This window comes from Mobula birostris, chromosome 8 (assembly GCF_030028105.1).
Source record: "Mobula birostris isolate sMobBir1 chromosome 8, sMobBir1.hap1, whole genome shotgun sequence".
Classification (NCBI taxonomy): Eukaryota; Metazoa; Chordata; class Chondrichthyes; order Myliobatiformes; family Myliobatidae; genus Mobula; species Mobula birostris.
In genome coordinates, this window is record NC_092377.1 from 147,075,476 (window position 1) to 147,090,418 (window position 14,943).

The following is a 14,943-nucleotide window of genomic DNA, read 5'->3' on the forward strand; positions in this document are numbered from 1 at the left end:
CGTCAGGACTAACTGAAAGAAGAGCTGGTAAGAGATTTGGAAGTGCGAGGGGGAGGGGGAGATCCGAAATGATAGGAGAAGACAGGAGGGGGAGGGATGGAGCCAAGAGCTGGACAGGTGATTGGCAAAAGGGATATGAGAGGATCATGGGAATGGAGGCCTAGGGAGAAAGAAGGGGGGGGGGAGCCCAGAGGATGGGCAATAACAGATGGGGTATGAGGGGGAGGTGGGGCATTAACGGAAGTTAGATAAGTCAATGTTCATGCCATCAGGTTGGAGGCTACCCGGACGGAATATAAGGTGTTGTTCCTCCAACCTGAGTGTGACTTCATCTTTACAGTAGAAGAGGCCGTGGATAGACATATCAGAATGGGAATGGGACGTGGAATTAAAATGTGTGGCCACTGGGAGATCCTGCTTTCTCTGGTGGACAGAGCATAGGTGTTCAGCAAAACAATCTCCCAGTCTGCGTCAGGTCTCGCCAATATATAGAAGGCTGCATCGGGAGCACCGGATGCAGTATATCACCCCAGCCGACTCACAGGTGAAGTGTTGCCTCACCTGGAAGGACTGTCTGGGGCCCTGAATGGTAGTGAGGGAGGAAGTGTAAGGGCATGTGTAGCACTTGTTCCGCTTACAAGGATAAGTGCCGGGAGGGAAATCAGTGGGGAGGGATGCGGGGGGACGAATGGACAAGGGAGTCGCGTAGGGAGCGATCCCTGCGGAAAGCAGAAAGAGGGGGAGGGAAAGACTTGCTCAGTGGTGGGATCCCATTGGAGGTGGCGGAAGTTACGGAGAATTATATGTTGGACCCAGAGGCTGGTGGGGTGGTAGGTGAGGACAAGGGGAACCCTATTCCTAGTCGGGTGGCTGGAGGATGGGATGAGAGCAGATGTGTCTACTGATGCCTAGTATAAGTTTATCTACTGATGCCTACTATAAGCCATGGATTATCTACTGATGCCTACTATAAGCCTACGGACTCTCACAGCTATCTGGACTATTCCTCTTCTCACCCTGTTTCTTGCAAAAATGCCATCCCCTTCTCGCAATTTCTCCGTCCCCGCCGCATCTGCTCTCAGGATGAGGCTTTTCATTCCAGGACAAAGGAGATGCCCTCCTTTTTTAAAGAAAGGGGCTTCCCTTCCTCCACCATCAACTCTACTCTCAAACGCATCTCTCCCATTTCACGCACATCTGCTCTCACCCCATCCTCCTGCCACCCCACTAGGAATATGGTTCCCCTTGTCCTCACCTACCACCCCACCAGCCTCCGGGTTCAACATATAATTCCCCGTAACCTTTGCCACCTCCAATAGGATCCCACCACTCAGCACATCTTTCCCTCCCCCGCCCCCGTTTTCCGCAGGGATCGCTCCCTACGCGACTCCCTTGTCCATTCATCCCCCCCAAACCTCCCCACCGATCTCCCTCCTGGCACTTATTCTTGTAAGTGGAACAAGTGCTACACATGCCCCTACACCTCCTCCCTCACTACCATTCAGGGCCCCAGACAGTCCTTCCAGGTGAGGCGACACTTCACCTGTGAGTTGGCTGGGGTGATATACTGCGTCCCGTGCTCCCGATGTGGCCTTCTATATATTGGCGAGACCCGACGCAGACTGGGAGATCGTTTCACTGAACACCTATGCTCTGTCCGCCAGAGAAAGCAGGATCTCCCAGTGGCCACACATTTTAATTCCACGTCCCATTCCCATTCTGATATGTCTATCCACAGCCTCCTCTACTGTAAAGATGAAGCCACATTCAGGTTGGAGGAACAACACCTTATATTCCGTCTGGGTAGCCTCCAACTTGATGGCATGAACATTGACTTATCTAACTTCTGTTAATGCCCCACCTCCCCCTCGTACTCCATCCATTATTCTCCATCGTCTGGACTTCCCCCCTCCCCCTTTCTTTCTCCCTTGGCCTCCCGTTCCATGATCCTCTCATATCCCTTTTGCCAATTTTCTGTCCAGCTCTTGGCTCCATCCCTCCCCCTCCCGTCTTCTCCTATCATTTTGGATCTCCCCCTCCCCCTCTCAAATTTCTTACTAGCTCTTCTTTCAGTTAGTCCTGATGAAGGGTCTCAGCCCGAAACGTCGACTGTACCTCTTCCTATAGATGCTGCCTGGCCTGCTGCGTTCACCAGCAACTTTTATGTGTATTCAGTTAAACAGTAGTTTGTCCCTTTTTTATACCTTTTAAATTATTTCCATGAAACTTCAATTAATTGAGGCAGCCACTTAATTGGGCCAAAAGGCGCTGGTCCTGGTGTGTTCCAATTAACCAGAACCCACTGTACATGTGTAAAATGGAGTTTTGAATAATGAGGCATAAACTAGGAATAATATTGGAAATATGAAAACGAAGCAGGAATCCTTATTTCAGGCATTTCAGGCAAGCATTTTTAGAAAGAGCATCCAAGTGATCATTCATATAGTTAATTAATGGCATTTGAAACCAAATTAGAAAACACATAAAAGAAGTAAATATTTAAGAATATGAGAAAAAAGACTAGGAAGTCAGTCAGATGCACTAGGCTGCATTTCCTCCGGAAAACTATTGCAATAAAATTCAAAGACATTGCTGCATTTCATTAAATTTATCACAAATTTTCTGCATGCTGCATTTGGCAGTATCCTTTTTTTTCCAAAGTTTCACAATGACAAAATTTCATAACTCATTCTAGGGACAGCAGTAATGTTTGGGATGGGTTTCTATGTTATCTCAGCCACTAGGCACATAGTTACTGTACTGATGTAGATTCTATAGTTTTATTTATTCCTTCAGGATGTGATTATCACTAGTAATGCCAGCATTTATTGCTTATCCCTATTTGCTGGCTGAATTATGGAGGCAGATATATTTGATGTATTCTAGATACATTGGGATATTTGGGAAGAATCAAAAATGAAAATATCATTGCTATTAAAAAAGTGATTGAACAAAATTCACTTATCAATGTTTATTCCAATCTAAATAACACAACATTATTTGTTACATGCCTCAGCAAATAGTAAAAGGAAAATCTTGCCCACTTTGCAGTGTTATGAGCGACTGCATTACAAGTATTATTTTATATTTCATTTGTGATGTGTGAGCTTCACTGTTAAGACCGGTATTTATTACCTCATCTTCATCAATCTTGGGACTGTGATAGGAAGACAACCAGAAAGGTCCCACATTCAGTCCCTGAATCATGCCATTAGTAGATCTGAGAAACAAACCCAAACTAGCTTTCACTCAACACTTACCCCCCATCACCAACACATTCACTCTTTAAGAATGGCAATCACTCATTATGTTTTAAAAATGAATTCTACTTTTGAGAATATCACTCTGAAAAATAAACATAGCTCCATATGTTTAAGTGGGTTACAATCTGTGTCAGTCTTATTATTTGGAAATGCTACCAGTAGCAGCTCTCTGTTGGAGTTACATTGCAAACAGCACAATTCAAATGGTTGTAGAATATAAAAGGGTAGGCAGTGTAGAGCATGATCAAGTGCATTACAGGAATATTTATTGAAATAACATCAAAATAAGAGATAAGTTTGTGAGTTTCTTGTCTCGAGGCAAGTGAGCATAACGCAAGCTCACTAAGAATGAAAATATAGAAAATTTTAGACAGTAAAATTCACATATGACAATGTAAGTAGATGAGGAAAGACGGGCATATGCGAGTAGGTTTACATTCCAACAAAGTAAAGTTTCTTACAGAAACAATTTCAAAGTGCTGTGGTATGTAATTTGGAAGCAATAAGAAATTGGACTACTACTAATGTGATTGTTGGGATAGGGTGATGAAGTTGTGTTGACAGAATGAGTTTCTTCTTAGATTTTTTTGGTGCCCATAGGCAGCTTGCATAAAAACTGAAGGTGCCTAGAAAGCAAATTGTATGAACAGCATGAGGTGATGTTGGAGAGGGAAAGAGCCACTAGAGGTACATAATGTACTAGATTTAAAGTTTGCCTGAGATTTTAACTAATTTGTGGATATTTTGGAACAGACATTTAAGCTCCTACATATCAGTTGTTATAAACGTGTTAATTATTTTCAAAAGTTATAACCAAAGAAATCTTTTACAAAGATGATTCAAATATTTTATAACATGAATTCTTCCCTGTGTTTCTTTCAATTTCTGCTAAGATTAAAGACAACATAAAAAACTATTTTAACATAGTTAGTATTCATATTTAAACAAAGCTTGTTTCCAGTGTCATTAGAAGAAATGCGATCATTGTTACACTTCACTTTAACATAGAAACATAGAAAATAGGTGCAGGAGTAGGCCATTCAGCCCTTCGAGCCTGCATCGCCATTCAGTATGATCATGGCTAATCATCCAGAACCCTGTACCTGCCTTCCCTCCATACCCCCCGATCCCTTTAGCCACAAGGGTCATACCTAACTCCCTCTTAAATATAGCCAATGAACTGACCTCAACTGTTTCCTGTGGCAGAGAATTCCACAGATTCACCACTCTCTGTGTGAAGAAGTTTTTCCTAATCTCAGTCCTAAAAAGCTTCCCCTTTATCCTCAAACTGAGGCACCTCGTTCTGGACTTCCCCAACATCAGGAACAATCTTCCTGCATCTAGCCTGTCCAATCCCTTTAGGATTTTATACGTTTCAATCAGATCCCCCCTCAATCTTCTAAATTCCAATGAGTACAAGCCCAGTTCATCCAGTCTTTCTTCATATGAAAGTCCTGCCATCCCAGGAATCAATCTGGTGAACCTTCTTTGTACTCCCTCTATGGCAAGGATGTCTTTCCTCAGATTAGGGGACCAAACTGCACACAATACTCCAGGTGTGATCTCACCAAGGCCTTGTACAACTGCAGTAGTACCTCCCTGCTCCTGTACTCGAATCCTCTTGCTATAAATGCCAGCATACCATTCCCCTTTTTCACCGCCTGCTGTACCTGCATGCCCATTTTCAATGACTGGTGTATAATGACACCCAGGTCTCGTTTGCACCTCCCCTTTTCCTAATCGGCCACCGTTCAGATAATAATCTGTTTTCCTATTTTTGCCACCAAAGTGGATAACTTCACATTTATCCACATTAAATTGCATCTGCCATGAATTTGCCCACTCACCCAACCTATCCAAGTTACCCTGCATCCTCTTAGCATCCTCCTCACAGCTAACACTGCCGCCCAGCTTCGTGTCATCCGCAAACTTGGAGATGTTGCATTTAATTCCCTCATCCAAGTCATTAATATATATTGAAAACAACTGGGGTCCCAGCACTGAGCCTTGCGGTACCCCACTAGTCACTGCCTGCCATTCTGAAAAGGTCCCGTTTATTCCCACTCTTTGCTTCCTGTCTGCCAACCAATTCTCTATCCACATCAATACCTTACCCCCAATACCGTGTGCTTTAAGTTTGCACACTAATCTCCTGTGTGGGACCTTGTCAAAAGCCTTTTGAAAATCCAAATATACCACATCCACTGGTTCTCCCCTATCCACTCTACTAGTTACATCCTCAAAAAATTCTATGAGATTCGTAAGACATGATTTTCCTTTCACAAATCCATGCTGACTTTGTCCAATGATTTCACCGCTTTCCAAATGTGCTGTTATCACATCTTTGATAACTGACTCTAGCATTTTCCCCACCACCGATGTCAGGCTAACCGGTCTATAATCCCCCGGTTTCTCTCTCCCACCTTTTTTTAAAAAGTGGGGTTACATTAGCCATCCTCCAATCCTCAGGAACTAGTCCAGAACCTAATGAGTTTTGAAAAATTATCACTAATGCATCCACTATTTCTTGGGCTACTTCCTTAAGCACTGTGGGATGCAGACCATCTGGCCCTGGGGATTTATCTGCCTTTAATCCCTTCAATTTACCTAACACCACTTCCCTACTAACATGTATTTCGCTCAGTTCCTCCATCTCACTGGACCCTCTGTCCCCTACTATTTCTGGAAGATTATTTATGTCCTCCTTAGTGAAGACAGAACCAAAGTAATTATTCAATTGGTCTGCCATGTCCTTGCTCCCCATAATCAATTCAGCTGTTTCTGTCTGTCGGGGACCTACATTTGTCTTTACCAGTCTTTTCCTTTTTACATATCTATAAAAGCTTTTACAGTCTGTTTTTATGTTCCCTGCCAGTTTTCTCTCATAATCTTTTTTCCCCTTCCTAATTAAGCCCTTTGTCCTCCTCTGCTGAACTCTGAATTTCTCCCAGTCCTCAGCTGAGCCACTTTTTCTGGCTAATTTGTATGCTTCTTCTTTGGAATTGATACTATCCCTAATTTCTCTTGTCAGCCAATACTATCCCAAATTTCTCTTGTCAGCCAGCACTTCTCTTAACGCAGCATTTTTGGTCACTAAGGTTGCTAGTACACAAAAGAGCACTTTGTGGAAGTTTAATGTAGGTGTAATACGTTAGAAGAATTTTTTTTTATATGTTTCAATTGATTCAAATCATAGTAACTGGCTAGGCACACTCGGTGGGACATGGTGTGGTGATTTTGTGACCATTTCTAAAATGAAGAAACACGCAGCCAAACCTCTATGGATAATAACCACTCGGTGAGTATGAATACTCATTTAAATTGCATGCATGTTACAGGGAGTTACCAAAGGTAGAAAACCTGTCTTGTTGTCAATTGTGAGTAGGGCCTTTGATTAATGGTGCACTTTAAGAAAAAATTATTCAGCTTTTGGGATCTGGGTATCACTGGCAAGGCCAAAATTTACTGTACATCTCTATTTACTTTGAAAAATAATGATGGGTTATCCTGTGAATTACTTAGTGAAAGAATACTCGCCATCCTTTTGGGCATGTAGTTCCTAGGTTAGCCTCAGTGACAATGAAGGAAGGATAAGATATTTCCAACTCAGGATGGAATGCAACTTGGAGGGGAACAAGTGAGTCATGGTGGCATTTGAAGCACTTACCCTTCTTTGTGGTAGAAGTTGTAGGTTTGGAAAGTAATATCATTATGGCAAAGGTATATTTTGAAGATGATATACATTGCAGCCATAGTTTGCTATCAGAAAGAATGATTGTTTAAGGTGGTGGATAGAACACCAACTGTCATGTAAGCAAGAACAACAATGGAGTAGTAGGATTAAACATTTCTACTGAGTCTTGTTAGCCATGGTACATGCTGGGTAACTTACAGTGCTGGCCCACCAAGGTGAAAATAGTGCGCACTCCAAGGCTTGTGCAAAAACAGACAGCCTTCTGCATGGTTGAAGGGTCAATTGATTCACTGTGTGATCAATCAGCATGTGCACTTACCACATTCTCAAAATCGATCTGATACTCTTCACCAGCCAATTAGACTTTATGAACTGGACCTTGTCAAGGTTCATAGTGTTGTTGATGTGAAAGTGGAGAATATTTACTCACACTTCTGACTTTTACCTTGTAAATGTGGAAATGAGGTATTAGATGGTGAGTCACTTGTTGCAGGTTCCCCAGCCTCTGAGTCTTATGTTTAGAGACAATGCCAGTTGAGTTTCTGATCCATGGTGATTACTAAAGGTGGGGGTGAGTCAGCAAATATAATGTAATTTAATTTGTTAGACTCTGCCTTGTTGGAGATAATCATTGCTTAGCACTTTTGTGGCATGAATGTCACTTCCTGCTTATCTGCTCGGATCCAGATCTTCCTGTACTTAACACAGCTTCATTTGTGAAGAGTCATGAATGGAATTGAGTAATGTTCAATAATCAGTGAACATTTCCACTTCATATGAATGAAGGAAGGTCATTAATGGAGCAGCTAAAGATGAGCCAAAGCCAACACTCTGACAAATTCATACCAATGTGTAGGGGCTGAGATAACTGACCTCCAGCAACCCTGTGTGATTCCAACCACCATGAGTGCTCTCCTTCATATCCATTGACTTTAGTTTTACTGGTGTTCTATGCTGCCACACTCACTCAAATGCAGCCTTTGAGCCCAGGAGCAGCCAATCTTAACCTCGGGACTGGAATTCAGTTTCATTGTCCATTTATGGATCAAAGCTATGATGGCATCATCATATAACTGTATTGGAAGAGTTTAAAGAGGTAAAGCCAGTTCTGGACCTCATATATTCTAAGACATGATGCTAAGACTTGATGTTATTATTTGGCCCCATAGCCTTTATTCTATCTAGTGCAGTCACCTTTTTTTTAAACTATCACCTGGAATTGACTGAAGACTTGTTTAACTGTTTTGGAGGCTCTAAGGATGAAGTCAAATTGAATTATCAATAGGGCAATGTGCTGGGCACCACCATCAATGAAAAGAGGATGTTCTTGGCACATACACCTCCTACTAGTTGTTTAATTGATCACCAACTGTAATGAATGCATGTGATAAGCAAGACTGTAGACCTTTGATTTGTTCTCCTGGTTATGAGATCTCTTAGCTCTGTCCATAGCATGACACTCTTCCTGTTTAGCACGCGCGCACACACACAAAATCCTGTTTTGTCACTTAAGCAGGATAGCAACTCATTTGCAGGTATGCCTGATACTTTTGGCATGCAGTTGTGTGCTGGCCACTGAATCTGGATTGATCCAATGGCTTAAAAGTAAAGGTAGAGTGAAATAAATGCTGGCGATGAGGATACAGATTGCGATGATGTACATTTCTACCCGGCTGATAGAGCACACTATGTCATGGTTTCAGAACTGGGCAGTCCATCTGGTTTATCTATTTTAACACAGCAGTAACAGTAAGACTGAATAGTATTTAGAGAACTTGTAAGAGTGACCTCATTGGTGGATCTACAGCATTCAGTTTCATTTTTTAGAACATATTTATAAATTTGCCATCAGACCATATTCTCATTATCGCCAAGATCACCTATTTCCATTTCTGCGACATTGTCTGGATCTATTCTGCCTCAACCTGTAGATTGTTGATATCCTCTTTGGAACCTTTGTTGCAATATATTACAGTCAACCTCTCACATTCTACTTTACAAATCTTAAAATGACTTAAGACTGCAAAACATGCCCTGAATTGCTTCTTGCTGTTCTCCTGCCTCAATATTTTAATGTTTACTCAGTTTTGAAACTGCCCTGTAGTCAGCCCTTCTGCTTCTATAATCTTTCTCCACTCCAAAACATCTTGATGATCCCTGATGTTAACTACCCTTCCATGCAATTTTATTTTCAGATCTCCTTGCCTTTTATGTCTGTTTTTTCCCTCATTAAAACCTAGCTTCTGACTTGTATTATCTTCTTTTCTGGATTGTTGCCAAAGTTTGTCTTGCTAGTGATTCTGTTAATTGGCTTGTGATGTTTTGTTACCTAAAAGGCATCATATAAATGCTGCAGATCCCTGAACATAAATAAGCAAGGTGCTATAGGATTTGTGTTGCACTGAAAAAGGTATATACAGTGTCCTTAATTTCACCTTTCCAGTTACAAATGCACACAGCATGAGTCACTATTTTTTTTTGTTTTAACTTTAATCATCCATCCAAAACGGTATTCGGAAACTGTTGTGGGAATTAGAGCTGACAAAACTTATCAGTACAACACACACACACACACACACAATGCTGGAGGAGCTCAGCAGGTCAGGCAGCATCGATGGAAATGAATAAACAGTCAATGTTTTGGGCTGAGACCCTTCATCAGGACTGATGAAGTGTCTTGGCCTGAAACTTCGATTGCTTATTCATTGCGATAGATGATGCCTGACCTGCTGAGTTCCTCCAGCATTGTGTGTGTGTTGTTCTGAATTTCCAGCATCTGTAAAATTTCTTGAGTTTAAAATTTACCGAGAATATACCTTTAAGATCTCCATAAACAGTTCAGTTATTTTCCTTATTCTGTAAGAATTAATAAGCACACCTCCTCTTCTGACTAAATCACTGAGCAATCCTTATGTCACAGGACTGGAGGAGTATTGTGCCAGCCCAGTACTTCTAGCTATAGGTGGCTGTGTGGGGGTTATTGGTTGTGAAGTGGGTGGAAAATGGCACATTAAGGGAATGGTGATCAAATATTGCTTACCTGAGAGAACCATGCCTTTAGCATTTCCATCCAGGAGATCGCTACCCTGTCAGTGGGAAATGAGAAGGAATTCTTGAAACATCTTGTTAGAGTACAAAATCCAAAATTAATTATCCAACACAGATTCAGAATTTCCCCACAACTTAACAGTGGATTCACTGAACATTCATTAGCCTACTGAAGCCAAGGCCTGGTTTGTTATCCCATGAGAACAGTAAATATTCTTGGTATTATGCAGGCTAATAGAATAAAACTCACTCTTTCATGGCCCAAAAAGGACCCTAATTCCAACTCAGTCTACAGTCAAGTAATGGCATTAATGGAGAAGCTAAGGAGGTCAAAGCCAGTACACTGACAAACTCATACCAATTACCAGTCTTATTGATCCATCACAATCCTGCTGTGCTGTGTCCTACTGATAGTGCAGATCCACCAAAGATAGTGCATCCTCAATCATTGTTTCCAAAGCTTATTAAGTCTCAAGTGGCAGGACAAATACAGGCAAGGAAGCCTCCTCCTGGTTACCATACTCCCTTATCTTAAGAAGCAGTGCTCCTCAATGTTGGACAAAACTTAAAGAAACATGGAATGTTGCACCAGAGAGACAAATTTAACTTAAATTTTGGTTTCAAACTGCCCTTTGCACCAAAATTATCTTACTAAAGTACCGTTTATCTCAGAAAAATAGATGCTAATGTAGGTGACAAAATTAGACACATCATATTTTAGATTAAATATGCCACTTTGATTCCAATTTTGTATGTGAATTGTGAGCACATAATTTTAACATAGCTGAAACTGTCTGACAGTCTTGAGTTACATATAGGTTGTATTTAAGATGAATGTGCATTAGGCAGCAGTAGAATGGTTTACATGCAGCTGACTGACAAACCTTTCTTATAGACACTCCACTCTTCCATGAAGATCATGATCAGGATCTGCAGCCATAACTACAGGGACAAATATCCCAACCTCACAAGCATTACTGACTGCATCCATCTGTCCACCCTTAATGACTTCATCTCAGAAATTTAGAACTATATTGAAACTCTTGGGTCTATAGTCCTTGAATATTCAACTTCTCCATGACTACAGCTAGAAATTTCTGATATTTACTGCCAGATACCCAAAGAGTTTATACAATGCCCTCAAACTTCACTGTTCAACTCTGCCTACTCTATCAAGCCAGACTGCAGAGTTATACAGCACAGAAACAGACCCTTTGGCCCAACTCACCCATGCCCACCAAATTGCCTTCACATTGGCCCACAATTGGACCATATCACTTTTAACCTTTTCCTATCCATGAACTTGACTAAATATCTTCTAAATGATCCAACTGTACCCACTTCCACCACTTCCTCTGGCAGCTTGTTCCATATATCATTGCCATCAGTATAAAAAATTATCACTCAGATCCTCTTTAAATCTTTCTTCTCTCATCTTAAACCTGATGAAGAGTCTTGGCCCGAAGCATTGACTCTTTATTCCTCTCCATTGATGCTGGTTGACCTGTTGAATTAAATATAAAAAACATAGAAATCTACAGCACATTACAGGCCCTTCAGCCCACAATGTTGTACCAACCATGTAAATTACTCTAGAAACTGCCTAGAATTTCCTACCCCAAAGCCCCCTATTTTTCTAAGCTCCATGTACCTATCTAAGAGTCACTTAAAAAACCCTATTGTAGCTGCCGCTACCACCGTCACTGGCAGTGCATTCCACACACCCACCACTCTCTGTGTGGAAAAACTTACCTGTGACATCTCCCTTGCACCAACTTCCAAGCACCTTAAAACTATGCCCCCTCCTGTTAGCCATTCAGCCCTAGGATAAAGCCTCTGGCTAACCAAAGGATCAATGCCTCTCATCATCTAATACACCTCTATCAGGTCACCGCTCATCCTCCCTCACTCCAAGGAAAAAAGGCCAAGTTCACTCAACCTATTCTCATAAGGCATGCTCTCCAATCTAGGCAACATCCCTGTACATCTCCTCTGCACTCTCTATATAGTATCCATATCCTTTCTGTGGTGAGGTGACCAGAATTGAACACAGTACCCCAAGTGAGGTCTAACTAAGGTCTTATATAGCTGTAACATTCTTCCAGCATTTTGTATTAATCTGGACTTCCAGCATCTGCAGAACTTCTTGTGTTTATGCCCACCTTAAATCTTCTTGTTTTAGACTCCCTTACCATGGGAAAAAGATTCCCAGTTGATCAATGTCCTGTAAGCATCTTACATAACCTTCTTCATTGTCCACAACAGCCCCAATTTTGGTATCATCTGCAAACTTACTAATCAGGCCACCCACATTTTCATGTCCATTTATGACACCTTGTTCCCCTTTCTCAATCTCTCTGTCTCTATCTCTGGAGACAAACCTCCTACTACCATCTTTCATAAACCTACCAATTCCCATGGCTAACTTGACTATACCTCTTCTGACCCTGCCTCCTATGAAAATGCCATTCCTTTCTCTTAGTTCTTTCATCTCTGACGCATCTGTTCCCAGAATGAGGCTTTCCTTTCCAGGATATCAGAGATATCCTCCTTCTTCAAAGCACCTTCTCCTTTGCCACGATGAGGCCACTTGTAGGGTGGAGGAGTAACAACCTCACATTCTGTCTGGGTAGCCTCCAACCTAATGACATGAACATTGATTTCTCCTTCCAGTAAAATTTGCTCTCCCGCCCCCTTTCCATTTCACACTCTGGCCTCTTACCTCTTCTCTTCACCTCCCTATCACATCCCCTTGGTCCCCTCCTTCCCTTTCTTCCTTGTCCTCTCTTCTCTCCTATCAATTCCTTCTGAGTTTCCCCAGCATTTTGTGTGCATTGCTCTGGATTTCCACCATCTGTAGAATCTCTTGTGTTTACATTTTCAATAAATTGTCCATATGACGACAATAGCAGTGGCTTCAACCTCTGCAGTTCTCCTCTGGTCACAGGCCTCCGATCTAAAAAAGAACCCTCCATTACCATCCTGTTTTCTTCCATCAAGACAATTTTTTTTTATTCAGTTGTCCAGCCCACTTTGGATCTCAAGCGATTTCATCTTCTAGACCAGTCCGCCATAGAAGACCTTGTTAATGTTCAGGTGGACATTTCCTACTGCCCTACCCTTGACAATTCTCTTAGTCACCTCTTTAAAAACTAAGTCAAATTTGTGAGACATGATTCAGAAAGCCAGGTTGACTATCTCTAATCAGTTCTTGTCTTTCTTGTAAGTAATTCCTGTCTTTGAGCATCTTTCCAGTAACTTCCTCATCAATGATGTTAGGCCCACCAGGCTGCAGATCCTGGGTTGTCCTTGCAGTTCTTTTTAATTAAAGGCACAACATTCCCAACCTTCAGTCTTCTGGTACCTCAACCATGACTAAGGAAGCCACAAAAATTTCTGCCAGGGCACCATCAATTTCTTAGCTTGCTTCCTACAATATCCTAGGATACACTTGGTTAGGCCTGGGGATTTATTTGCCTTAAATACTTTGTTGTGGTGTATTTAAGGACATCCCACTTTCCTTCCCTGAACTTATAACCACTGAAACTCTTCACAATACGTACAGAAGTATTTATTTAAGACCCCACCCAAATCCACATAGAGATAACAGCATGGATCCTTGAGGGGCTCTGTCCTCTCCCCAGTTAACCCTTTGGTCTTAGGATTCCACTTTACCTTATTTGCCAAGGATCTCTCATGTCCCCTTTATGCCCACCTGATTTCCTTCAGTATATTCTGACTTTCATTATACTCCTCAAGAGATGTACTTGTTTCCTGATGCCTTTATCTGACACGTTTCCTTTTGTTTTCCTAACTACAGCCCCAAGATCTATCATCAACTAGGGTTTCCTATTTGCTGAAAACAATAAGGAAAGTGTATTATTGTAACACATCTTCACTTTCCTCATTCTCTATGTAACAGCAGACCAAAGCAGGAGAACACTTCACTGAGAGGGACTGCCCTTACATTTAATCAGCTACAAAAGTAAAATGAATTATTGCTAACACAAGGAAATCTGCAGATGCTGGAATTTCAAGCAACACACATAAAAATTGCTGGTGAATGCAGCAGGCCAGGCAGCATCTATAGGAAGAGGTACAGTTGACATTTCAGGCCGAGACCCTTCGTCAGGACTAACTGAAAGAAGAGATAGTAAGAGATTTGAAAGTGGGAGGGTGATGGGGAGATCTGAAATGATAGAAGACAGGAGGGGGAGGGATGGAGCCAAGAGCTGGAAAGTTGATTGGCAAAAGGGATATGAGAGGATCATGGTGAAAGAAAGGGGGAGGGGGAAGTCCAGCAAGTGAGAAGGACAGAGGGAGAAAGAGAGAGAGAAAAAAATACATAATAATAAAAGATAAATAAATAACAGATGGGGTAGGAGGGGGAGGTGGGGCATTAATGGAAGTTAGAGAAGTCAATGTTCATGCCATCAGGTTGGAGGCTACCCAGACAGAATATAAGGTGTTGTTCCTCCAACCTGAGTGTGGCTTCAGCTTGACAGCAGAGGAGGCCGTGGGTAGACATATCAGAATGGAAATGGGATGTGGAATTAAAATGTGTGGCCACTGGGAGATCCTGCTTTATCTGGCCGACAGAGCGTAGGTGTTCAGCGACGTCTCGGCCCGAAACGTCGAATGTACCTCTTCCTATAGATGCTGCCAGGCCTGCTGCATTCACCAGCAATTATTATGTGTGTTGCTTGAAATATTGCTAAATCTGCAGCACTTAACACTGTATTTCAGTGCTGTAAAACACAGCTCACTAAATATTTACAGCAGTAATGAATAAACTGGAGTATCATGCAACTCCTCACAATAAAGTGGAGTATATTTAAACAAGAAAATTCCTTTCCCACGTCATGATATCATACAGGATATCAAAAACATCTGTCAATTTGATGTTCAGTATCAGTTTAATCTGCTTGCAGATCTATT

The 14,943-nt window shown here is 41.8% G+C and overlaps 1 protein-coding gene across 1 annotated transcript in view; it reads right to left on the minus strand.

Moving 5' to 3' along the window:
* Positions 1 to 14,943, minus strand: part of LOC140201813 (phosphatidylethanolamine-binding protein 4) — a 462,510-nt gene that overhangs the window by 142,809 nt on the left and 304,758 nt on the right. Inside the window, exon 5 of the mRNA XM_072266504.1 lies at positions 9,998 to 10,043. Within this exon, the coding sequence (XP_072122605.1) occupies positions 9,998 to 10,043 (46 nt within the window). The remainder of the gene's footprint in view (positions 1 to 9,997; positions 10,044 to 14,943) is intronic.